This window comes from Neomonachus schauinslandi, chromosome 11 (assembly GCF_002201575.2).
Source record: "Neomonachus schauinslandi chromosome 11, ASM220157v2, whole genome shotgun sequence".
Lineage (NCBI taxonomy): Eukaryota > Metazoa > Chordata > Mammalia > Carnivora > Phocidae > Neomonachus > Neomonachus schauinslandi.
In genome coordinates this window covers 102432984-102460255 of record NC_058413.1, presented here as the reverse complement: position 1 = coordinate 102460255, position 27272 = coordinate 102432984, and the positions used below count along the sequence as shown (strand labels likewise).

Below are 27272 nucleotides of genomic sequence, written 5' to 3'. Positions count from 1 at the left end.
AGAAGAGGACTGGCGAGGGGAGGTTCACAACCACCTGAAAAATGGAGCTCCCAGCGCCCGCCGTCCGGGGAAGTGAAGATGAGGGTGATGCTGCCAAGTGCGTGACAAGTGTCTGCCCGTGGTTAGCAAGCCCAAGGCCGGAGGACTGGCCGTTAGTACTGTCTGCACCGCTCGCAGCCGTCCCGGGGCGGCCCGCGGAGCCCAGCAAGTCCGCCACGGACGGGTCACCTCAACCGTCCCGTGCTCAGGTCAGAGGCAGACGGCGCACTTAATGACACGGCCAGCTGACCCTGAATTTGCAGGAAAACACACCTTTCTTCCCAGGCAAGGGTGTGGTTTAGGCCTAAAAACACGTAACTCCTACTCATGCTCCTCCGGTGAAGGTATCTCCCCAAAGGCCACGTCGTGTGAAACCCAAAGGGCTGGCGGCTCAGGCCTGGGTCGAGGCCCAGAGGCCACCGTGAGCAGCTGTGAGCAACCTTGCCACCCAACGCTTCCCGCGGCGGTGGCCCACACCGGACTCGCTGGCGGCTCAGGCCTTGGGATGAGAGAGCGCAGCCCCACTGGGCGGAAGAACATTCTCAGATGAAAGACTGCAGTTTGGGGCCTGGACAACAGGAAAAAGTTCTCATGGCCTCGGTTTACATAAATTGAAGGAAAAGCCACGAAGCTTTAGCAGGCAAGCTTTTCAGTGTTAGAATCTTCACCAAGCAGACCCACTCGAGCAGGTACGAGAATGCCAGCGTCGGCCAAGTCCACAAAATGCAGCCTGACATCCACACGAGGCAGCTGAGGGCCTGGGCGCTGCTCTTCTGGATGTAGCGGACGCTGACGCGACACGGGCCTGAGCTCCGTGGGGCCATCACATGCAGATTTTTCCCGTAAATGCAGTACTATGAACGTGTTTCTCTTCCTTATGACTTTCTTAATCATGCTCTTCTCTCGAGCTGACTTCATTGTAAGAACACAATACAGAATACACGTGCCACACAAAATACGTGTTCCATCGACTGTTCATGTTGTCGGGAAGGCCGCTAGTCAACAAGCTAGCAGTACTTAAGTTTGGGGGAGTCCGAAGTTCTATGTGGGTGTTCAACTGTGCGGGGGCGGGAGGGTGGCCAATGCCCCAACCCCTGTGTTGTTCAAGAGTCAACTGTAGCTGTAAGCCACAGAGCCACAGACCACCGTCCTAATGGCCGCAGGGCCGTGGCCGGCACCAGCTTCAATGAACCAACAATTACTCTCAAGTTCGAACCCTCTGCACACCTTCTCCAGAGGGGCATCAAATGGGGCCTCAGACCATTACACGGTGTAAGTGACAGAAATGGTTTTGTCCTTGAACGGACAGGGCTACCTGGGCGGAGTTGTAGCAAGTGAGAACGGTCTGTAGTCTCTGAAGTAAGTGCAAACGACCTGTTCCTATAGGTGACCCCTCACCAACCGCCCCCGTCCCCGCGTGACCTTGCCGTCGCCCACAGAGGTACCGCTCCCGGGCCTCGCCTGCCGGAGCACCACGCCCCAGGGACCACTCTCCACCCACGCCGCAGCCCGAGACGGGGAGGACCCAGGCGTCAGCGGCACTCACCTTCCCGGTGTCCTCTCCAGGCCCTCTGGGTCGCAGGAAGTGGTTCTTGTCAGCCCCCCGAGCGCTGGGCTCCTCACTGGCCTTCGCAGAACAATCTAGCTTCCTCAGCCTTTGGGCCACCGCTGGAGATAGACAGCAGTACAGTAACGTCCCCCGACCAGCGCGCGGCCCCCTCCCGAGCCCACCTGCGCTTCCCAGCCAGGACGCCCCCGCTGCTCCGGTCCCGCCATGGGGGAGCACAGGAACCTACAAGCACGTGGGTCCTGGGTAGAGAAAGCTGGCTCACCCCAGAACCTTCCTGAAGGTGCCCTTCCCTCAAGTGCCATGGAAAGTGCCACGGCCCTGGGCCTTCCGGGGCCAGCAGGGTGCTCCCCATCTCGGTCACTGCCTGCCTGCAGAGCCCCAACCGGGCGGGAAAGACCCGGCTCCTTCCAGCACTGGTAACACCAGTTTCAGAGAACTCTGGAGAAAGAAACGACCTGGCTTTTCTACCCAATGAGTAATTAAACTCTTCATTCTCCAGATTTCCATCTCAACTGAACATTATGTAACTTTCTGGCAACAGCAGGTTCGCGGAGGCAAGTGGCAAACAGTGAAACCACTGCAGATACGAGGACTGGAGACACGTGAGTGACCAGGAAAGAGGGGCAAGGACACGGATGGAGGCAGGGATGCAAATCAGAGGGAGACCATCACGGAGCCGCAGACCACCGTCACTTAGTCCCTAAAGTGAGGACACCGCTCCCTCCCCGTCCAGGTGTCTAAGCAGAGGAGAGAAGAGGCTCCAAGAGAAGAGCACCGGGAGGAAAATCATGTGTCAGAGCGATTTAAAAGGCAGGACAAAAGCACCCAGCGAGTTTGGCTGCCCCGCCCTCCATCCCTGGGGCGGGGATGCAGTCAGTGTGGTTTCTGCAAGAAAGCACCAGATCTTCAACTCCTTGGCAACACAGTGACTAATCCACACAACCGCACCAAGAAAGCATTGCTGTAGCTTTTCGACTGGCTTGGGAAGGACACGTCGGTTTCCCCTGAAGGCCTATGCAAGGAACTCGGATGCTTGGATAAGACGGCTCAAAGGTCCGGCGGCCGGGCTGAGTCAGGACAGGCTGTCCAGCAAAGACCCCCGGGGCCTTGCATCCCAGGGGCCAAGCTGTGGCATTTCCGTGAGCTGAGGGCCATTACTTCAACAAGCCCTCATTAAAAACCACACGTTAACCTGTTTGTTCTTAGGAAACAGGACACATCTTCAGGTTCCTATCTTCTCGGCAGCACAGAGAAAAGAGATCTGGTCTTGGTCTCTTAAACCTGGGACAGGTCAACCGCACACAAAACGTAGAAACACTAAGGTGAATTCCATGGTTGAGGAGACACCTTTATTGGGGCCAGCTTGCTACATATGTCTCTGCTTCACTTTCCTCATGGACCAACGGACACCGATGGCAGGGGATGAAAACCCATGGCAAAATGTACATCCCAGGTCATCGTGCAAACCCCAACGGAACCGTGGCTGGAGCGGGGAGCCTCGGGAAGGACGACCCAAAGCTTGTTTAGGAGTCGCAAAATCCTTCCGTTTTGCTAGTGGGAGGATGAGCTGTAGTGTGGTACCTGCGATGACTTGTTCCTCGCACGCAACACATCAAAGGACAGATTTTAGAGATTCATTAAACACATTTTTATTGAGCACCTATTATGTACACCAGACACTGATCTAGGTGCTGGCAATACAGAAGACAGAACAGACAAAAATCCCTGCCCTTATGGAGCTCCTGGAGTGGACACGCTAGTGAAACCAAGATGGGAAAACCGATCCATGGTTAATATGACCGGCATGAACCAAAGAACAATTCCCCTTAGTAACAAAAGGGATTCCCCATTGCTTAAAACAGAAAGTCGATGAACTCCCTAAGGGGTCACCCAGAAATACAGAGCCTGCTTAGCTCCCAGACCCATGCCTGAGAAAGCCAGGGCTCCTGTCTCCCCTTTATCACTGTCTTAAAGGGATAGGCCAACACTCAGGGCTCCCCAGGGAGTACATCTGAAGTCCAAAAGACATTTAAAAGTCCATCCCAAAGCCAATGGCATTTCCAACCAAAGAGTTAAGCAACAGTTGTGCAAGTCTGTTTCAAGAATCAAGACATCGATCTCTCAAACATACAATTCACTGAAGGGGAACATAACCTGGAGATAATAAGAAACAAAAAGAACCACAAAACTAAAATTAAAATGTTTACAGAACAGTTTAAGATCTTAAAACAAGAATGTAGGGAAGTTTTTTTTGCGTAGGAATACATTTAATCCTTGGCCCAAAAAGTAATAAAATAGACATTTCCTGTAAGGTAGGCTGGTAGTTTTAAATGCAGGCAGAATACCATCTGATTTAAAAGGCTCTGTTTCTCTAAGGTAAGACAAACCTGGAAGCATCTGGTCAAACTTGGTTTTATGTAATGATTTCACATACAAAGGTGTACAGCAGTCTGCGGAACTTCACCAAACAGAACAGGGCTCACTGGGCTCACCAAATGAAAGAACCAATTCAAAAACCAAAATGGAAACAAGGAAACCACACAGCAACATACAAGGAGCAAAAAATAAGCTACAATAAAACCTCATTAATTAAAATTCCTTAGGACAAGGCGAGTCTGATTAGGTGAAAAATATAACTAAATCTAAAAGAAAAAATATAGTCTCCATATATACGTACATATATTTTTCAGAGATAAAGAGTGAAATGAGTACATCCAAAAACAGGTATGGCCTACAACGATCCCCATGGAAGGTATTTTAATAAAACGGAAGAGTGATCAGCAACGGGCATGTCAACTGGAAAAGGGTGCTTTTTAAAATTACTTCAGTAGTACAGATACAACAGGCTTCCTGACATACTATTAACTGGCTTCAGCAAACCCTTCAGCTTAACTCACTCTCTTAAATTCCAGGAGGAATTAATGAGGTTTTCTCGTAGAAGCAGAACCACAAACATGGCAAGTGCGGAGCATCCGGCATCACCCATCCCGAGACGTCAGTGCCAAAGCCACGGCACGGACGACCCGACGGCAAGAGGCGGGAAGCAGAGCCGGGTCAAGAGCAGGAACTCCTCACAATCCTCCATCAGCGGTTTCTCTACTCACCCAAAACATGGCATGGCAATGGTACAGTGAAGCAGTCAAACGACTGCTTATCAGGAGGCACAACATGTTACGTTTCTCGGGGGCAGAGGCAGGGAGCCAAGTGCTTGTGAATGCAGCCACAGTGCTGAGCCATCGGCATGCGGGTGGGGCTCAACACGTGAGCGGCGAGATGCCTGTGCTCCAGGTTTCCGAATGACATGATTGCAGTGCAAATCAAGCAAATAAAAATCAAAACAACCAATACATGAACCCTGAGCTTCCACACTCCCCTTTCATGAGAGACGCCGATTCAGACCATCATTATCCGGGAAAATGTGGCTTTCTGTATAGTTACATCTCCACGTGTCTCCCAGATAGAGGGTGTAATTATAAAGGAAGTTATTCTAAACCATGTACATTTAACTTTGGAATGATGGAGACACACACAGATATACGTAAACATCAAGAGAATCACTCCACTCCCTGTCTGGGTCCAAACCCATCCAGGCTCGGTTGGGAATAGTAAGCGGCCAGGGCCTGATTCAACAGTGAGATGCAGGAGCCCACCTGGTGCCAGATAAATCAGCAGGAGACAATCAAGACATGACTGTACCGAGTGTCAGGAACTGGTCACAAACAGTAAGAATGCTTTCCCAAAAAAGACGACGAGTAAAAAACAATCCCATTTCATCTTTAGAAAGAATCAAGTCACTGAAATTTGATCTCTTGGAAGCGGCTGCCATCTGCTTGGATGAGGTCTTGAAGGTTTTCCATTTTTTCTCCACCCAGTTTAAGAACACATTGACTAGAAATCTGTGATAAGAATTTAGTAAAGTCTTTTCCCTCCTGTTCCTCATTATGCCAACGCAAGCACTGGAAAATTCCAAACAAAATCAAGTTAATGGTACAGAAAGTTCATGAACTGTCTATGTGAATGTTAAGTATGACAACAATGATGTGAAAGCATGAGACTGTGGGCTTCTCACTTTGGTCAGTTTCTCTGCCCTGCCAGGCTCATCGAGTTAATCTTTAAAAACTGAAATCCAAACGACAAACTGTCCTTACCCGTGAGAATCCGAATCCTACCCAGCCCTAGACCTGGGACTCACAAAATGGCCTGATCCATGGTGGGCCAGGAAGGTTCTACCCACAGAGGGGCATGGCGTCCCAGCAGCCCACCGACCCCGCTCCCACACACACACATCGCCCGCCCGCTTCAACTCACTCACACCCCGCTAACCAGGGCAAGACAGAAAACAGACAAACCCACCACTTATCGCTTCCTGTGCGAAGTATTTGACATCCATGTCCTCGTCTTGACCTAACTTCTGCAGCACTGGCTTCACTTCCTCCTGCAGAGCACTAAAATCCAACAGGATTATCTGTGAGAGGCAGTCCTCTGGGCCAGATAAATGCTTCAGGATATACATGTTCTACAGTAATTTGTCAAGTTTAAAATTAAAAAAAATTGTAAATGCTTAGAATATATACCTGACCAGCACCAAATAATTTCTAAACCCTCCAGAGAATGAGCTTCAGACAACGATCTACACGTATACAGAACTTCGACACAAAACGGCAGCCACACCCCCAGAAATGGTTGTCAAATTACTGCTTCCTTTATACAAACCTTACTGTGGGTCAAGTGAAAACCACTGAACTTAGGTTATGCTCTTACTCCCCACTACAAGGTAAACATTTAAATCTCCTTCTTAAACAAGACTAATACTGAAATCTTACTCAGTATCTAGAATTGGTCCAATTTTCTGAAGAGATTTCGCCACATTGAAACGGACATTCGCTACTTGGTCTCCTGCCATTTTCAATACGATGGGCAGCATCTGCTTAGTGGTGATTTCCTGACCACAGGCTTCAGATAGCACCTTGAAAAAGAATTAAGATGGTACATTTAAAACACTTTTAGGTTTTGTTTTTTTAAAAGGTTTCTTAGAATGCACGCGCAAGAGCACACATGGGGGGAGGGGCAGAGGGAAAGAGAGAATCTCAAGCAGATTCTGCACTGAGCCCGGAGCCTGATTCAAGGCTCGATCCCACGACCTCAAGGATCATGACCTGAGCCGAAATCAAAAGTCAGACATTTAACCGACTGAACCACCCAGGTGCCCCTAAAACACTTTCGTGTTTTTAAATATCCCCAAATCCAAAAAGACAAACGAATATTTAAAAAGAAAGAAACTGACCAGCAGGAAAATGTTTCTGAGCATCTGAATGAGGGATACGAGGATCGGGCATTCAAAGGATCTCAGAATTAAACCAGAATTCACCACTGACTTGATTACAGATTTTAACATGAATTTAAAAACTGACATTTTCTCTCATCAACTAACTGTCCAAATTAATCAGTATAAGAAACAGATTCCAAACAGAACACACTATATTCTGAATTCAGAAATACAGCCCCAAATAACCGCTTTAGCGCCTAAGCTTAGCAGTAACAGCCGTATGATACTTACATTAATGCAGAATAAAGTGGTCATTCTGTGCAAGTAATTCGGATCATTTGCCATTACCAGCACTTTGGGAACGATGGTGTTTTGGGCCCACTCTGTACCAAACTTCTGAACGAGTTTCATGAGGTTGTTGGTGGCAGCTTCCCGGATGGCATACACTGGCAGAAGAGATGAAGGGCACACTGTCATGCTGCTCACATCAGAAGCATAACCCAGTTTACTGACCTCCTCATCGAAGGGGGGCCAAGAACAAAACTCTCCCAACACTCCAAATTTACTATTACACAATGGTCAACATGCTCAGATAGGACTCATAATACAATGATTTGGTCTGGTTATAGTTGAAGAATGTATAATATGTCCAAGAAAAAGGAGCTAAGGAGCTCATGACAGGCATCATTAATTAACTAACACATACTGAGTGCCTACTATGTGCTAGGTGTTAGAGAAAGAATACCGAAGAGACTTCCCCACACTCTATCAGAGAAGTGAAAGCTGCCGGCCTCCCAGAAGTCACATGGGGTAAGACTGGTCAGCACGATCCATGAAATCGTGTAGCAAAGATCGTGAGGGCTGGAGGAGTTTAGAGAAGAGAGAAAAGGGAGGTCCAGCCAGGAAGCTTCAGGAAAGAGAGGCCTGGCACTGGACCTCGGAGATTAAGGAGGATTTGTGTAAGTGGAGAAAAGAGGGGAGGAATTCCTGGAAAGGGCAGAAACCAACGAAGCCGGAGGACACAAAGGGGAAAAACTGCAGGGTGCGAGACCTCGAGGTCGGACAGTTGGTGCACTCGGAACACAGAGCACCTTGGGAGCTAAATTTAGATTTTGTAAGAAAAACGATGAGCTTTTAAAGCAAAGTTGTGACCTGATGACCAATGTGGTATTTAAGGAATATAATTCCAGCAGCAGCAACCACAGCAGAGGAGAGAAAGCCAGCAGGGAGGTCATGCAGAGGCCACTGTGGTCACCTCCGTGACAGCAACTAAAAACCTCAGAGCGACTTGCCTCTTTTCCCTTGAAAGATTTATATGTTGAGACAACATGTCAAATGTATTCTGTGAATAAATGTGTGTGCTTAACGTCTAGTAACTCCCTGTAAGATCATTTATCAAGGACAGCCTAAATCTAGATAATAAAAGCCTGAGCTACTACCTTCTCAACAGCTCACTGCACAGCACCAAACAAAGTCAGGCCGGTGTAGCTTCATTTCACAGATCCCATAAAACTCACAACTGGGGCTCAGATAACAAATCCAGGGCAGTGGGTACCGACTCCTTACTCTACTTCTCTCTCCAGGTAGGCCCAACCCTCCTGGGGAACAGGGGAGGCAAGACTAGCTATCCAAGCCGCAGCCCCAATCCTGGACAATTTACATAAGGCTTCCAGACAGGGAATGTCCAACTCTCCCCAGTCCACAGATCCTTCTCGGCAATGCCATTGCTAAGAACAGGAAAGACCGCGTAGCCAAGGAACTATATAATTTATTACCAATACGAAACCTGACCAACGTCTGTGGGAGAAGCCGCCAGTCAGTGACAGCCAGAAGCATTCTCCGCGGAGCGAGCTCAAGTCAACCGTTTGACCCATAACACTAACTCCCTCCCTTCACAGTCATGGTCTTTGTCTTGGGCACAAACCCCTCCCAACTCCTCCCACTAAGGTGGAGCTCGCTAAAGAAACTGTGTCTTGTCTAACTCTGCTTTTTAATTTGCTAGAGATTTTTCTCCTCTTAATGCCATTACCATAGGAAGGGCTCTCACAGCCAGAGTAACCAGAGACCGCGCACACGCTCGGCCTTGACCCAGACCTCAGCTGTACTCAACTGTACTTGGCTCGATGCCTACTATGCTCTTGGCTCCTCTCAATTTTGTGCCAAAAGAATGCAAACCATTCCAGAGCTCTGCCTGTTTTCTCTCCTTGTTTTGTCTCTCTCCCTCTTTCCCTCTCCCCTCAAGGTCTGTTGGACTTGCAAGGTTCCTCTGAATGCCTAACACACTCTATATGCTCACTCCGATACTTTATCCTTTCTCCTGTAAGAAATAAATTCCCCTTCTAAATTCCTCCCTCTGATCAATACTGTCCACTCAAGCTCAGGAAAAGAGGGGACACTTTCTTCCTTATACTACTCCAGATTTTTCACAATACTCTTTTAGTAGTTTAGTAACCAGGAAAAACGTTTCAAAAATGTAACTGATCAGTGATCACTACACAGTAGTTATCTACAATGCAAAACAAAACCAACAAAAAACCCATGTGACTAATTAAGTGCAGGACAATTTCAGAGCTGACATGTCATCGATTCAAAGAATGCTTGCAATACCAGTTTAGTATGCTAGCTGCTGCAGAGACAGGAACAATGGTCTCTCTTACAATCCCAAATTGGAGGAAAGAGATCTGCCAAGTGAGGAAGGAGTAACTGACTTGTACAGACAGCAATCTTACAGAGAATGGGTGTGAGGAATTTAATTCTTTGTGGAACACTAAGACTTTAAAAGTGCCTCAGAATTTATCTAAAATGCAAGCTTTCAAAAAAAGTATATAGAATGACCCGCTGGGATGTGTCCTTCCCACTAACAATAAATATGTATCAGAAATAATATAAACATTATTTTCCTAAAAGGAAAGGAAGTTTTATGATTTACCATACTTAAGTTTCATTTAAAAAGAAAAAAATTGGACATAAAAAGATAACTTTAAAGGACAAGAGTCTTCACATCTAGTTTTAAAACACTGAAATCACCTGCATATATATGTTTTTGCAAGATTTGCACATTTCTTTCACACCCTCCTCTTCACTGTCTTAACCATATAATCTTCCACATGATCCAAACATGCCCTTAACGAAACCACCTCCATGTACAAGCAGACACGAGTATCCCACTCCTCCCAGATACCCAGGCATGAGCGTCACAGGTGAACAGAGATGCACTCAGCACATCGAGTCTATGTGAGATACTGTGGAACTGAAACAGGATGCCTAGCAGATGCAACACAATATGGAACCAAAGCCCACATGGGACATTGTAAGCCCCCAGGGACCCCCTGTGAACAGATGCCTGGACATGGGGCCTGGTGGTGAATCTCACTGGTCCAGAAGGCACCCCCACCCCCCCACCCATCGCTGCCTGGCAGACCAGAGAAGATACATGGACCTGAGACCTTGGCAAAAAAATCAACTGCTAACAAGTTAACAGGTAAGGTGGTTTTAGAGAAAACATCCATTGCCTTGTCTATCTTGATAAGCAACTTTCAGTAACAGTCTGTAGCACTGGAAGAAAAGGATTCTGTGACTGTTGAATTATGTTATAAATAGAAAGAGAAAATAGGTTATTTTCAAACCTATTTTCTAAAACAGCTGTTCCACCTGAGCCTGCCTGAGCTCGAGGCACTGGCAGGCACCAGGGTACAGTAAGCCTGCCTTTCACCAAAACCAGGAATCTGGGCCCCCGCTGTCCTCAGCCATGGCTGGCGTCTCCCACCCCTACACTCCTTTACTGCGCCACTGTATACCTCCTTCTCTAAGTCACCTCAAAGAAGCCAAGTAGCCACTTCCCCCTGGGCCTTTCATCAGATTCCAATCCTTATCCTATACTGGCTAAAGACTCCAATGCCATGGTCGAGCAGAAGACCTTGGGATAAGGAAGGAGTGTATGTATAAAAAAAGACAATCTGAAAATAACAGAAGGGCTAAGAAAACAGGGCAGAGACTGTTTAATGAAGAAAATAAGATTTAAGATTAAAAAAAATGGTAGAAAACAGCCATGTCAAACTTGTGTTCAAAGGAAGCTAAGTGGACTTTAATCAAAGCCTTTCTTTATCCCTACACGTTGGTAGACAAAATGTCTGGTCAGATTAGGATTCCTTTCTAAAAAGGAAATATATGAACAAAGGGGATGTGCGTAAAAACATGGGCCTTCCATAATAATCTGTGTTTAACTTACTCACCATGGTCCACAAGCCAGGCCATACATAAAGAATTCAGTTTTTCGTCAAAGAACTCCATACCCTATAGATACAGAAGATTCCATTAATACGTATCTCCAAAGTTCAGAAATCAAGGTGGTCTATTTAAATTACATCAAAATGACATGAAAGCTAAAAAAAAAACATGTTTCCAAATAAGCCGAATGCATGAACTCGCCAGAAAAGAAATGCATGGAATTTGATTTACAAACTGGAAGCCTATTTTATTAGACAGCAATCATAAACAAAAGCCTAAGTGAGATGGCCCAAGCCCCGCTAAGTGGGAGAGAAGAGCGTGGCCAGGAGCCAGATTCAACAGTCCAGACGAGCTGGAAGAATGCACCGTGGACGGTTTGCCAAGCAGTATCTAGATTATTTGTAAAAATGGGTTAACCCAGGAAAATACCTGTCAATAGTAATAGTTCTCAATTTTTTTTCCCTTTTTGGTTAATGTAATAAATCCTTAAGGATGAAGAAACTGACACCAAGAAACAGACCCCAATTAAAGAAAGAATGTCTGGGATGACGGGAGAAAGCAGAGGAGGGCGAATAAAGCAGGCCCATGACTCCAGGTGCAGCACCCCAGCGCAGAGTCACGGGGGAACCACCCCGGCCCTCCCCGTTCTGCTCTTCCCGACAGACGGCCAGCTGGGCACAGGCGGACTCACACACCCGCCTCTGTAGGACTCAGCCAGCACGCGGGACAGAGCTGGCATATCCAGTGCCTCCTCTGGGGGATCTACATGTTCCACAGTTTTTTTACTTCTTTGGATGCTAAGAAGTTATTGACCAGTGAGTGTATATTTTAAATAAAGAGATATAATACCAAGGGTCAGTGCTCTGAAAATAGTGACTTAATGAAACAGCTTTATAATAACAGATTATGAATAGGTTTTAGCATACAGTTAGATTACCATGTCAGCCTTCAAAGATTTCCTTTTCATTTCAGGTCATGGATTTTTCTGGAGTCTTAATTTTTATTTCCCAAGTTTTGTGGCTTAACTTTACATTTACTCACCACGGCTCACTTGCCAGGCTATACATAAAGAGTTGAAAGAATTTTATAAAATAACTACCTGATATAAAAATCTATACAGATAAGAAGAAAAATAAGAATAAAATATAACAAGATATATATAATAATAATAAAATACTAACAAGATGTTGAAGATATTGAACAAAATATTCATGACGAATGCATGTCATCCCCTGCCAGACAGGTATGAGTCAGCCAAAATCACCCCTGCCCTGCTTCCATACTCCTCACCACAACAACCTCTGCCAACTTCCCGGGTCAGAGGGGAGCAGAGGCTAAAAGAAATGACACGAGAACTGCCCCTCCCTTCTGGACAGTTGTTTCCGTTTTTAGCAAACCAGTGAGGTGCTGCTGCTTTCCACCCTGGAGAGGAAGATGCAGGACAGTCACCCATGAAGCAGAGAGGGTGACCTTCAGCACTTGGGAGTGACAGAGGACAAACAAATGACAAGATGGCTTCACCTGACCCTATTAGCTACTCACGGATACCTCTGGCATCGTTTTGAATGAGACACTTCAAATTTTATAAAACATAATGCCACCAACACGCACAGGGCGCACTTCATACACTAAATATGCCAAAATAGGCAACAAATCCAGTGGTCCCAGAAAAAAAAATTAATCCCACATGCTGTGATCTGAAAGTACTGGAAGGAGGGTGAGAGAGGACACACGTTGCAGAATATTAGCTGTAAACTGACAAAGTGTAGGAGCTTTCTCAAAAAATATTCAGGTATTCGTTCCTTCGACATTCAACAAATGTTACGTGCCTAATTCCTGCCAGGTTCCGGCCAGCACTGCCCCCAAAGAGATCCCTTGTCTTTCTCCCCAGTGAGGCATCCCCGGCTCGTGCTATCAACAGCATAAGCATCTACGAAACCTAACACAATCTAGGGCACTTAATAAAAGAGAAAGGAAAGGATGTGGCTGTAACACCCAGCACCGAAATTTTATTTTATTTTTTTATTTTTTTATTTTTTTTTAAAGATTTTATTTATTTGACAGAGAGAGAGACAGCGAGAGCAGGAACACAAGCAGGGGGAGTGGGAGAGGGAGAAGCAGGCTTCCCGCCGAGCAGGGAGCCCGATGCGGGACTCGATCCCGGGACCCCGGGATCATGACCTGAGCCGAAGGCAGACGCTTAACGACTGAGCCACCCAGGCGCCCCAGCACCGAAATTTTAATTAATATGATGATCAGTTAGAGTAAAACTAACCATGAAACTGAAAACAGTAACACATAATATGATAATGTGCTCTCTGGCCTCCAGACTACCTACTCCTTTCCTGTGATGAAGCCTCAACTCCCTTTGATCAGAATGTAGGAAAAGTGGTCATCAGGGACATTTTGCACAGAATACAGGCAAACAGCTGCCCTGAGCAAAAATCAAAGTTCTTTTCTCAGTTCAAGATTCCTTCCGACAGAGACACTATATATCACACTGTGTTATATATTTATCAAGAAAATAATTATATTCTATTATGGCTTTGCTTTTAGGTAGTGATAAGGAGAAATGTGTTTCTATAATACCCTTTTGTTAGAAGTTAATGCACTAATGAAAATAAAAACCACCCTACAGGCAACTAGGTCCGACCATACGTTCATGCATCTAAATGAACAGAATCCTCTGAGCTCCGCGGGCCTCCTGTGTGCACTACCTGAGGCCCCCCTTCACCTCGTGGGGCGCACGCACTCACCAGCTGGCCGGCCAGCAGTGGCATATACTCAATGATGGCCAGCCGGACCCTCCACTTGGCATCTTCAGCCAGCTCCACTATGGCAGGAAGGAGAGACTGAGAGAGCTGACGGATCCCAATCACTTCATTTACACAGTCCAAGTTAGAGATGATATTCAAACGAACTTCTGGACACTGTAAATACACAAGTCCCAAAAGAACACATATAAGAACCAAGTTCTCTGCCCGATATTCTCCTACTGTCATGTTGAGGTAAAAACTGCCTTGAGGCTTAATGTAATAATACATGGAAAGCATTTATGGTCATGTCTGACAGACAGTATTACTCAATAAACGTTAGCCATCATTGCGATTCTGATACTAGCATATTCAAATTTAAATTTACAACATTTAAAACAAAGCCACATTAGCTTTAAAGAGAAGACACCAGTGCGTATCAGAATGGATCAGGCAGGGAGGACACAGAGACATTTTCAGGTCTGCATCAATGGCTCCTTGTGCTCATTTTCTGCAGAACTTGTAACTCCATACCCAAACACAGGAATTGTCACTGGTTTAAAATAAGCTACCTTTTTTTATCCCTTCATCCCGGCTTGAGTTCTATTTTCGTGAAATCCCAAACCAAAACCAAACCAAATCACTGACTATCAAAGGCAATAGAATTTTTAGCCAGACTCACCTCATCCTTTAACTGAGCTAAAAAAAGAGGTAGAAGATGTTCAATGGTATTCTCTTTGCCCAAAATGGTAGATAATCCCATAATTACAGAAGCTAGAGCCGATTTGACGTGTTGATTTGTATCAGATACTAATTCCTAAAATAAAATCAAAATTAAAAGCCTTTCTTTTTGGCAAGACAACACAAACTTCCATACCATCGCCCAAGGAATTTAAAGAGACAGCACTATTTCAATATTGATTAGATGATCAATTTCCTCAAGCCATCTATTATAGAAACCTATGCACCAAAGAGCATTTTACAATAACAAACACTAATAAGTAACAAATAACAGTGTCATATTAATGTGACTGTCCCAATCATCCCCTATCCACCCTTAAACTTGAAGAGCTTTAAGGTAAAACAAAGAAACAAAAAAACTGAGGTAAAGTTTACCTTATAACATACAGGGCAAGGTGAAACAAAAAATAACCTAATTAGGTTTACCTTTATAAAGGGCAGAATTTGATTCATAATTATGGTCTCTCTACCTTCAGCGGGCAAGTTCTCACAAAGTTCTGAAAAAGAGAAAGAGAAAAAACGACTAATGCTTACATACAGCCATTTACAAGCAGCCAGGTTTATCAACAGTTGCAACTTAAATCATGTTTAAGCAAATAAGCTCCAAGAGAGGAGAACAGCTTATTCTAAATGTACTTTTCATCAGTCTATATGCTATATACACCAACCCAACCTGCAAAGGCATCTTTTTTACAAAAACAAGATAAAACGGCTATATGGTTTTAAATATAAAGGGAGTAGCCTTGTCCAACAATGTGACATTCCTACACAATGAAATCGCCTTATTGAAAAACATATCTCACAACAAAAACCATACAAAATTCGCTGACATTTAAAAAAAATGCACCAAAATGAATGATATATCCTGCAACATAAACTGAACTCCTTAACCTTTTACTTTGTGGGCAGCAGCTGCTCGGACTTCAGCTTCACAGTCTTTAAGTAGGTTCTGAAAGGCGGGGATGAGGTCATTTAGGGTGATTTTAGGACCCACAGCTTTCTGGAGCTATAAAAAAATTTGTACAGGTTTTAATGTATACCAACAACTTGATTAACATGAACAAAACAAAACAGCGTAACCTCCAAGTATGTTTTTGCTACAAGCACTTCCAATTCAGAAGAATTAATTCAGAAACTTTTGGTACACAGCAAATCCGTGGGTTTGGAGTTTTTTTCTCTTAGTACTTTAAAAATGTCAGTACAATAGTTTTACCTCTGAAAACTTGTCAGCTACCATATAGCGAACCCTCCAGGATTTATCTTCTGCCGCTTGCCGAAGTGTAGGCATCACCAAAGCCTCGAGGTCCTCCTGAGACAGTAACTGGGCAATGCTAACACAAGCTTCTACAGCCAGGAGACGCACTGAATCCTAAAGGAACAAGCTTCTGTTAGACAAGATTTATGGAGAGCCACAAGGTGGTACAGTATGTGTGGTGTGGGGCAGTGCTGTGGGTGTTATTCAAAAGAAAAAAAAAAAAAAACTACTATATAGAGCTTCATGTCTTTAGGTCTTAAAACATACTTTGCCTAGAATGACCTATCAAAGCCATAAAAGTAGAAACGACCTTGTTCTAGAGTCAACAGTAAAGTAATGCCCTCAGCCAGAATGCAGAGTTTTTATTAAGGAAAATGAAATGAAAATGTAAAAATTAAATGAAAAAAAGAGAACATGTGAATGATGTCTTCAAGGCCTTCCTGTAATAAGTTGTTATGGGATAAAAAAAAAAATGAAAACTGTACTTGAACAAACTGTTTAACAGATCACAACAAAAACGGGAAGGGAAACAGGAAGCTCAGTTGTCCAAATACTCGGTTTGGGGCGGCAGTGATAGGAGGCATGAGATGACTTGGAAAGAAATACAAAGAAAAACAAAATAGCAATTTAAAAAAAACAAAAACAAAAAAACCCCACTGGATTTGAATGTTGAGAATCAGGGACAGAATAACTGTGAGGTAGCCAAGCCAAGAAAAATGCAGCAAAAAAACTGAGAAACGTATGAGATTAATGAACTCAACTTCCCGAATGTAAATTGCCAAGTGTCAACGTGATACCCATGTGTCCTTTGAGCAAGTAGAAATACACAATTAGACAAATCAATGAGAAATTAGGAATTGAGATTATAGTTTTAGGAATTATAAATATGTAAGTGGAAACTAAAAATACGTAAACATAAGCACCCAGGAGGGAGAGACCAAAAATGTGAATAGTGTGTGTGCATATGACATATTTTATATATATTACACATACATACACGAGAGAGAGACAAGTGACTCCAACTTTTCAAAATATTACAAATTTTAAAAGTTGTTGGTCAATAATAATTTACTATATGCCCAGAATGCTCACTCCTCTATCCAAATGAACAAGCCAAAAAAAAAAGGGCAGAACTAGGTTCTTAGTAGTGCCTATACAAATATTTTTGGAATCCCAAAACAATGCTAAATCAAGGGACTACTATCATCTATGGAAATATACACCAATAAATACTTGTTAATCAATTACTCATCCCCCCTATACCTGCTCCTCCATCTCAGCAAGACACCACCACCCAGCCAGTTTGGGCTCAAATCAAAAATCAAGGTCTCCTTGACTGCTCCTCCCTCAACCCATCCAATCCCATCATAGTCCTAATGATGCTGCCTCTAAACTTGTCTCTAGATTCTCTCCACCTTCACTGTACCACTTTTGTTCACCATTGTGTCTTGCCTGAATTACTGCAAAAGTCTCCTAACTGGTCTTGCTATTTCTAATCTCGCCCCTGCCCTTTATAATTCGGCTCTCACCCAGATGCCAGAATGTTCTTTTTAAAATGTGAATTACATCAAGTCACACCACCCCTGCTTAAAATCTACGTGTATTCTCACTGCACCTAGAATAAGAAATCCAAACTCCATACCCTGACTTACAGGGCCCCTGCCTATCTTCTCCAACCTCATAGCCCACCAGAGTCCCTATCATCCACCATGTTCCAATGCTAGGTGTTCTCTCCTCCTGGAATCCTCTTTTCCTGGAGTTCTGGCACTCCAGGAAAGGGTATGGCTGGCATTTTTCTTCTGTGTCTCAGTTTATATCACCTCCTCGGGAGTCCTTCTCTAACTAACCAGTCTAGATGAATGCCCTATAATCACTTCCTATTACGTCACCCTACTTTATTTTCATCATAGTGTTTATCATTAATGCTTATTGATCTGTTAATATTATCTGTTTTCCTTCATCAAAACGTACACTCCATGACAGAAGGGCCTTTGTATGCCTTTTTAACGCTGGAGCCCAGCACCAGAACGGTGCCTCAGATGTAGCAGGTAGTCAATATGTTTTCAATGAATTAGTAAGCCAAGAACAGCAATTCTATCAGTGGTCGGACAGAATATACATACACACATTTTACAACTAAGCACTTAATATTTTTTCTAATATAACACTAGAAATTATATGCCTCTTAACAAAAAATATAATCCCACATATGAAGTGGTCTTACTACCCCAAAAATATCAAATCTAAATCTCATTAAGCCTCTAGATCAGGGATGGGGCAATAATTGGCCAAATCCAGGACTACAGCTACTTTATGTAAATAAAGTTATACTGGAACACCACCGTGCCCATTAGTTTACACATTATAGTGCTTTTATGCTGCAAGAGCAGAGTTGAGTAGTTACAACAGAAACCGGCTCACAAAGCCAAAAATATTCACTATCCGGCCCTTTACAGAAAAAGTTTGCAAACCCTCCTCCCCGACACTAGATTCAACTATCAATCTGCGAGAAATAGAGGACAAAGGAAAATGTTAAATTATACCATGGGAAGCATAATCAACAAAATCCTAAATGAGGACTCTAAACCCATCTGTCCAATGTGGTAACTACCCACCTATGGCTTCGGAGTACATGAAATGTGGCTAGTGTCACATGTTCAAATGATCATTATTTTGGACATACGGGGTTAAATAAATTATTAAGATTAATTTCCCTTTTACTTTTTAAAATGTGACTACTAGAAAACTTAAATTAACTTACATTCTATTTGTTAAACAGTGCTGTTTTAAACTATAATGTTGAAGTAATAAATGTACAGACAAGTTAAGAGGTGGTTACCACGAAAGTCAAGATAAAGTGTTATCTGAAGCAGGCAGGGAGCAGGTGTGTTTGAGACGGAACATGTGGTAGCCTCCTAGGGTAGTGGCTGTCAAAGTTCTGTTTGCTAATAAGATGACATTACCTTATTCATGGGGCTGTATTTTTGTGCTCTTTTCTGTATGCAATTTTAATAACATTTTTAAATTATTTTGAAAGTAAGATTTACCATCTTTCAATCTAGGATCTGAAAATGACACTCATCAATATGTGTCTGCTGCTCTTGGTCCTATACATGTGAAGTGCTTCTAGGATAGACAGTAGGCAAATTAAAACCCCAAAAGGATTCTTCTAGAGTCCAGAAACTGTGGGGGCGGATCCTCTGAACCATAAAGAGAGGCAGTACACCCTGGCTGCGAAGGCTGTGCACTCTGGAGCCAAACTGCCTAGATTCCCACCCCATCTCTACCACTGCTGACTATGCAACCCTGAAAAAGTTACTTCAATTTTCTGTGTCTGTTTCCTAATACGTAAAATGGCGTATCTACCTCATGGGGCTGTTATGAGGACCGAAGTACTTCTTAATGTAAAGCTCTTAAGACAGGCTGAGAAAAATTTCATATTTAATGTAGTGCTCCTTATTGTTATTATTTCTACCCCAAAAAGACATAGATCCTTGGATTTAGAATTGCTATTATGCAAAGTCACCCTATACATTCATCCAGAGGATATAGAAGGTCAAACAGCCTTCTCAACACATGCTATGCTTGTTTATCTGAAAGTCAAAAATTCCAGGCAACATTACTCCCCTCACGACTGGCTGCAATGCACAAAAGTATGTTACCCCTTAACATAGCTTTGGTCTTCCCTTCTAACATGGCTCCCATTTCCTCTTTTTTTTTTTTAAGATTTTATTCATTTATTTGACAGAGAGAGAGAGAGCGCGCGCGCACAAGCAGGAGGAGTGGCAGGCAGAGGGAGAAGCAGGCTCCCTGCTGAGCAGGGATTCCCAATGTGGGGCTCAAACCCAGGACCCCAGGATCACGACCTGAGCCCAAGGCAGCTGCTTAACCAACTGAGCCATCCAGGCACCCTCCCATTTCCTCTTTGACTCTTCTTTTAACCACTGCTAATGTAAGAAAAAATCATGGTCTGGTTAAGAAAGAAATATAAGGACACTGAGATGGGTCATATTAAACTTTATCCAGCCCAGACTTAAGTATCAATTTGGCAAAAAGGATCCTAACATGAGAACCAAAACTCCCCTTAAAACGTTAGAGGAAAGGAGCATATCCACGTACCTTAAATACTAAAGGTTAACTTACCTGTTCATCTGAAGCTAGATTAGTGAACAGTGGAACAATTTCACTTTTCACACTGTCTAATTCCAAAACTTTTGCAAATTCGCCCAGTTTGGAAGCGGCAGCACGTCGTACCATTGGAGTGTCATCTGAGCACAAAGAACGGAAGTGCCTGGAGCAAATAAAATAATGAAGGCATTTCCTGTCAAATACCATTAATTAAACACCCCCAACACCCCCAACACACACACACACACACACACACACACAGAGCCATTTTAGAGGTTTTCTCTCACAAACATCAGTGATTAGCCTTTTACTCGTGGAAGTCAAATATAAAACCACTAGTATATTCAACTGAATGATAAAAAAGTCATATTACCACTTTCTCCTATCCTGCTATCAGCCACTCACAGGTAACAGGGTATTACTGTGTAAATTGTCAGCTATGAGTTCCCAATAATTCCAAATAACTAAAAAAACACCATATCTTACTGTCTAATTTCTGCTTTGACAGCATTTGAAGCTCTGGGATAGCAAACGCTGAACAAACCACACGCAGATGTGCGAGAAGTGAACCAGTCCCCACTCGCCAGGCGCTTCACCAGAGGTACAAAATGAGCTTCCAGAGCAACGGGAGTATGCTCCTGGGAGATCTGCCTCAGGGACTCCACAGCCTTGTCTCGAACCACGGTCTCTTCCACAGTCGCCAGACTTTCCAAAGGAGGCTAAAAAGACCAAAAAGGAAAATCAGAGAAGAAAACTTAGGGAATCAGGTTAGCTACAGATTATCACCTTTTAAAGTGACTGAAGGGAGGTGGTACATGTAACCAGAATGTTAGCTACAGCACACCAAATGGTTACTTTCAGTTCACACGGTGATAACATATGGCGTGTCCAACCTGAAGACACGACTCCTGTAGGACAGCCAAGATCTCATGTCCCAGATGGCAATTCCCAGATGGTGTCTACAAATGACACAGTGGAGACTTGACACAATATTAATATTACTGCGAGCTGAAAGACTAGGTTTAAGAGGTATGTAGCCAAATTCAGATAAGATGATGTTTATTTCCTCAAGAGTAAGTGCAAAAACATGAGCAACACTGGGCACCACAATTACATGATGACATCTCATCAGGCCACGGAGCCCACACAGGCTTTGGAGTATTATTCTACCATTCCTGGAAATGCAAGCAACCCTTGTCTCCTAGCTCCACACCATCAACTTATCTAACATATGAAAGGCTGAGTACAGAATCTCTTTTTTCAGAATACATCCGAAATCTTATGAGCCAGACACAGAGCAGGAGTCCCTGACAGAACAACGAAGAGTACAGACATGGTAGGAATCCTTGTTTGTAGCTTCAGAAATAGAAGAGACCAAAAAGGTTGGTCTGGACCAGGAGAAGTAAGTGAACATGACACAGCCCAGTGAAAAGTGCACAAGGGCTGGTTCTCTGAACCTCTGTGTTTCTGGGTGTGCATTTGAGTTAGGTATATTCAGCATATGCCATGACCTGCAAATGTTAAAAGACAAAATCCACATACAGAACTGACCAAGGGAGTGAAACAGAATTATGAGTCAACCTAATAATGAGTCTACCTAATAATACATTTCAAAAATTGTTTGATACACACAGAAATAGAAAGTACTCAGCTTTCCTAAGAGGTATTTCAGAAGCCCTTTGAAAAGATACCACTTTCTTACTTGCTTGCTAATGAGTCTCATGATCTACCCTTGCCTTCTCTGAGCTGCTCTCGTATAGTATCACTGGCTGGTCTCCATCACCACTGTAAAATAAGGCCAAGCTCCTGAGAATCAATTAGGAGTTGTCTCTGGATTTGAACTCTGCCTACTTCTCCAGGCCCTCTCCCTACGGCCCCAGCCACCACTCCAATGGACTCCGGCTCAACACACCAGCAAGGCAAGCTGTTTCACACTTCCGAACCCCGGAATCAGTGGATGATTACTGTTGTATTACAGCACTGAGGACAGAGAAAAAACAAGGCAGACAGGTTCCTTGTTCTAGTGGACTTTATATTCGAGTGGAGGAAGACAACCAATCAAGAAAACAATCATATGGTGAGGAGCAGTCTGTGAAAAAATAGAATAGGATGATGTGGTAAGGGGTGACGAGGAGGCAATTTCAGGTTGGGTGATCAGAGAGGCCTCTCTGAGAAGATGCACTGAAGCTGATATCTGAATGACAAGGAACCAGCCGCCAGAAGCCCAAAGAACCTTAGGGGGAATACCTAGGGCAATAATCCTAAGGCAATAATAAGCTTGGTTTATTCAAAGAACAAAGACCACTGTAAATAAAATGAGGTTAACAAGAGGGAACACGGCATGAGATAAATTCATAGAGATAGCTTGTCCCTCAGTTTACAAAACCTAAAGTAGGAATTTGGATTTTCTAAGAGCCGAGGCAGGAAGTGATCCATTTGCTGGGTGAAGAGTGAACTAGAGGGAGAGGGTGAGAGGCAAGAGTGGAAAGCACCTGGTTAGCATGTTACTGCAGTAATCTCGAGGAAAGATTGTGAGGTCTGGGAAGACAAAAGGAAAGAGGAGCTAGGTAGTAGTGGGGAGGAAGGAAAGCGAACTGATTTGGAATGTACACAGAATCTACAGGAATTACTAATGCACTGAATGTGGAAAATGACGGGAAGAGGATGCAAGAATGTCTTCTAGGTTTTGGCTTATCCAAGTGCGTAGACAGTGATGCCATTTACTGAGATGGGACCACTAAATGAGAGGCATACTTTAGGGAGAAAATTGAGTTGTTTCAGGCATGTTAAATTTGAAATGCCTATTTGACATCCAAGTGGAAAAATCATAGGCAGATATGAAAAGAGATGTAAGCAGGTATTTATATCCATGGAAAAGTCAGAGGTAGAAATAGAAATCACAAACTAGCATCATATAGACAGTTTTTAGGCCATGAAGCATACATCTCTATCTTGTCCAACTGGTGAATTCCTAATCATCCTTCAAAACCTAGTATAGACATCACCCCCAAAGAGGCTTTCTCTCATCACCCTTAGTCAATCTCTTTCTCCTTTCTACTACTTAGGTACCTTGTATGTGCTTCTATTTTTCCATCTAACACTGTACAGTAACTACCTGTTGACACAGAAGGGCAGAGACCTCATTCCATTCACACCTGTCTCCTTTAACATTAACACTAGAACTTCAGTGCCTGATACATACAGTAGGCTCTCAGTAAATGTCACCCAAATTGAACTGAACTCATCAAATCCACAAAGTCAGTCAGAAGCACACCATAGGCTTATGATCAAAGATAAAAAGCTAATAAACATTTCCAAGGAGGCTGACTGGTTCAGTCTGTAGAGCATGCAGTTTTGTTTTTTTTTTTTCTTAGATTTTACTTATTTGAGAGAGAGAGAGAGCGCGCGCGCACGAGCGGGGGGTTGGGGGTGGAGACGGAAAAGCAGGCTCCCCACCAAGCAGGGAGCCCAACTCGGGGCTCGATCGCAGGACCCTAGGATCATGACCTGAGCCAAAGGCAGACACTTAACCGACTGAGCCACCCAGGCATCCCAGAGCATGTGGTTCTTGATCCGTGGTTGTGAGTTCGAGCCCCATGCTGGGTGTACAGATTACTTAAATAAATACTTAAAAAAAAAGGGGGGGGGGCAGCTAATAAACATTTCCAAAATCATGACACTGCTAGATGAGAAATAAGATCTCCAATTTTGTCGGGGGGGGGGGGGGGGGGGGGGGGGGGGGGGAGAGAACCCATAAAAACAATCAAAGCTTTTTTCTCCCAACCTCTAAACTAACAAGTAGTCCACAGAGGCAGAAAAGAAAAAAGGAAGTTCTTATGCTCATAGTGAGAAAAATAAAGTGCCTACATTATTTGTTTTCCCAACAGCCAACACTGTGACTATCCATAAAAAAAATCTGCATTAAAAATGCTGTAGTGTTCCTATCACTGATGTGTCATTTATACTGGAAAAGTTCTGGAAGGACGGTAGGCAGAATATACTTACCAGCAAACAGTGGGCAAAGTCAGGACCTCCCACCAGGCCAGTGAAATTTCCCAGTTGCTCAGCAAGAGCTAACAGTACCTCATCTTCATCGTAAATTGTATCTGGAAATGACAATAACCCAGTACTCATCAACAAGGATAGCTGGCCCAGAGCGGGATACTCACATAAAACTAGGAATGGACTCCATATTTAACTAGATAGTCCTGTCACAATCTTTTTTTTTTTTTTTTTTAAAGATTTTATTTATTTATTTATTTGAGAGAGAGAGAGAGAGAGTGAGAGAGAGAGCGCAAGAGGGGGTAGGGTTAGAGGGAGAAGCAGACTCCCTGCCGAGCAGGGAGCCCGATGTGGGACTCGATCCCGGGACTCCAGGATCATGACCTGAGCCAAAGGCAGTCGCTTAACCAACTGAGCCACCCAGGCGCCCGTCCTGTCACAATCTTAACAGCATTCTGGATCTGTCTTACATGAATTAGAAATTGACAATCCTGTATCAGTTATTTTCCCATTAGCTAAATAGTTAATGTTTTAATAAAAGTCTGGCCACAACATTACACTATGCCCGGTCTTGTTTCTTTTGCACAGAAAGCATCAGGCTCAGTTTAGTACTTAATAGCATGAGTAACAAATATCTAAAAAAGAGTCCAAGTTTTGAAAGCCACTGGAAAATAGCAATGGCCATGCTTTTCTTTTTTTTTTTTTTAAAGATTTTATTTATTTATTTGACAGAGAAAGACACTGCGAGAGAGGGAACACAAACGGGGAGTGGGACAGGGAGAAGCAGACTCCCTGCCGAGCAGGGAGCCCGATGCGGGACTCGATCCCGGGACTCAAGGATCATGACCTGAGCCGAAGGCAGTCGCTTAACCAACTGAGCCACCCAGGCGCCCCATGCTTTTCTTTAAACAAAAAATTCACATACCTGTAAGGAATGGCAGCAGTTCTGTTCGCGTCCTTTCTACTCCAAGTGCTAGAGCAATTGTTGATAACTTCTTAATACTGTTGAGGCGGAGCTTTAAAAAAAAAAGAAAGAAAGAAAGAAAAGAAAGTGGACAGAATGAAGTAAACAATTGTGATTTAGACCAAAAGACAAAAGTTGCGAACAGGTGAGATAATGACATTGAGTGACAAGGAGGAAAACCTTCAATTTAGATTTTATTCTATGAGGAACCTCAGGAGTAGTGGGAACACAGCTTCATTTTAGCCAAAGGAAGGTTTCTTAAGAGCAACACTCAAAGGGCCCATTAGAAAAAGGAAAAAGAATACCACATCCAGGAAGTGAGACAAGTTCAAAATGAGAACACTTTGGCAGCGGTGAAGCAGGTGAAATGGTTGAATACAACCCCTGGCTTTCCAAAGAAAAGTTACACCAGAGCTGATACACCGACTTCTCTAGGTTAATAAGCCACCCCACTCTGTACCCAACAAGCCAGGCGGGTTTCCAAGCCGAGAGGACGGCGTTCATCCACCCGCAGCCCGCTCCAGCCTCCTCGGGCCCGCGCCGCCCTCCTCCCGGCCCAGGACTGGACGCACGTTCCCTCCCTTCCCAGCACCGCCCGGAAGGGGCGCCCCGGCGGGAAGCCGCTGCTCCCACAACCGCCGGGACCGGGTGGGACGCCGCAGGCGCTGGGAGGAGGAGTGCTGGAGAGGCCCTGGGGAAGGTCTGGTCGAGCCAGCGCAGGTCCCCATGAGTCTTCATCCTCCTCCCCATCAAATCTGTGCTCCAAGTCGGGCTGTTCCAGTCCCCTGGCCTCCCCCACCGCGGAGCCGGCCTTCCTCCTTCCCCACCACACGCCCGGCCAAACCCGCCTCCACTCGCCGGCCCGATTCTAGTACCTGCACGTCCTCGTTGCGGAGCTCGTCAATTAAAACCGCAATCGGGTATAGCGAATCGTCTCCATCTCCTCCCGCTGCCCCCGGGCCGGTCCCGGGCCCCGCTGCGCCCGCCATGTTCTTTCTCCTCCGGCTGGTCGCCGCCTCCCGCCCCGCGCCCAGGCCCCGCCCCGCGCCCAGGCCCCGCCCCGCGTCCAGGCCCCGCCCCGCGCCCAGGCCGGCGGAACTAAGGCCCGCACTCCCACTCCGCGGAGGCGGGGGAGCAGAGTCCCTGCCGGGGTGGTGGAGGTCCCCGCGTGGACTCCGTTGCGGGAGCTGTACGTTTAAACTCCAGAAGAAGGGTGGGCTGAGAAAGCGAACGGAGCCCCCGCATCCTTTACACAGCCAAAAGCAACAGGGGCAGGAATTCATTCTGCTTATGGTGGGCTGAAGGGGTCAGGGACCTACCTGAGTGATGCGAGCTGTGCTCCTAGGACTCAGGCACACCACAGAGGAGGCCCCAGGCCAGGAGGAAAACAGACTTAGCGCCTCCCCCGACTTCATCCTGGCCCTAAGCCACCGGGTCTCCAGCCCTAATTTCCCCTGCTAGCCTCAAGCTTCCACAGAACCCCTCCACCTCTTCCTCTGGCCTGTGAGCCAGAATTGTATCTGGCCCCTGCTCCGTCAGACAAATACCGCGGGCGGTGAGAGGAAAGGAACACTGCTGTCCAAGCTCCCCAGTCAATATTTTTTCCGCTTTTTCCATGCAAGCTGTTAAAAACATGCTGCTCTCTTGTTTTTGTGTTTCTTTTCAGCTTGGTACTGGAATGGTGCCTTCTGTTGTTTTTTCTTCCTCCCTCTTTTAGGTCTTTAGCATGCTAGAAGTACAACAATCAAGCAAAACTAGGACAAGCTTTAATCCTTCCAAATTGGGTGGAGTGGCTACTTTGCTTGTACAAGAAAGGCTAAACTGGCCTCCCTAGAACTCCCAAGAGTCCTCAGAGGCACCAGTAGAAGGAGGTGAGGGTGCTGGAGTTTCTTACAAAACTTGATGGAAAGTTTTCCTTTACCCTTCTGCAGGCAGCACAGAACCACCAGAATGTCCCCTCTCTTTTGTTCGTTTTGGACTATAAGCAGCTTAGAGTGATAAACTACATATGGTGAATATGGTGATCGTAAGCTCCGAAATGGTAACTGCAGGTCTGATTAATAAAAACATAAAATTATTAATGAACGTAATTTAGGAGACTTTAAAAAAAAAAAAAAACCACGTTCGTCAGAATAAACACAGTAGATAGAGCCTTTGATAGGAGTGAAAGTTTGGGGACCAATGGACTTGAACAGTAGCTCTCAAATTAGGTCTGTGGATGTATTCTGTAGGGCTTCGGTTTGGTTTTCATCTTGGTAATAATTTTTAGATTTATATAAGCATATTCTGTACTATTTGGATGACCACTTTATAACCAGCATTGCTGC

General features: G+C 44.7%; 1 protein-coding gene across 4 annotated transcripts in view; it reads right to left on the bottom strand.

The window, feature by feature from the left end:
- Positions 1-25951, bottom strand: part of PPP2R1B (protein phosphatase 2 scaffold subunit Abeta) — a 32311-nt gene extending 6360 nt beyond the window's left edge. For 2 of the 4 annotated variants that reach the window (XM_021696266.2, XM_044919258.1), the window contains exons 1-15: positions 25821-25951; positions 24907-24997; positions 23985-24085; positions 20466-20698; positions 19995-20142; positions 15810-15965; positions 15488-15602; positions 15023-15093; positions 14538-14672; positions 13859-14032; positions 11108-11168; positions 7167-7321; positions 6433-6575; positions 5963-6054; positions 1586-1707 (exon numbers count right to left, since the gene is read on the bottom strand). In XM_021696266.2, the coding sequence (XP_021551941.1) occupies positions 1586-1707; positions 5963-6054; positions 6433-6575; positions 7167-7321; positions 11108-11168; positions 13859-14032; positions 14538-14672; positions 15023-15093; positions 15488-15602; positions 15810-15965; positions 19995-20142; positions 20466-20698; positions 23985-24085; positions 24907-24997; positions 25821-25934 (1911 nt within the window). In that variant the 5' untranslated portion in view covers positions 25935-25951. Of the gene's footprint in view, positions 1-1585; positions 1708-3015; positions 5566-5962; positions 6055-6432; positions 6576-7166; positions 7322-11107; positions 11169-13858; positions 14033-14537; positions 14673-15022; positions 15094-15487; positions 15603-15809; positions 15966-19994; positions 20143-20465; positions 20699-23984; positions 24086-24906; positions 24998-25820 lie in introns of those variants that run through there. The other 2 variants (XM_021696265.2, XM_044919259.1) reach the window with 2 other exon arrangements.
- Between the last annotated feature and the right edge of the window lie 1321 nt (positions 25952-27272).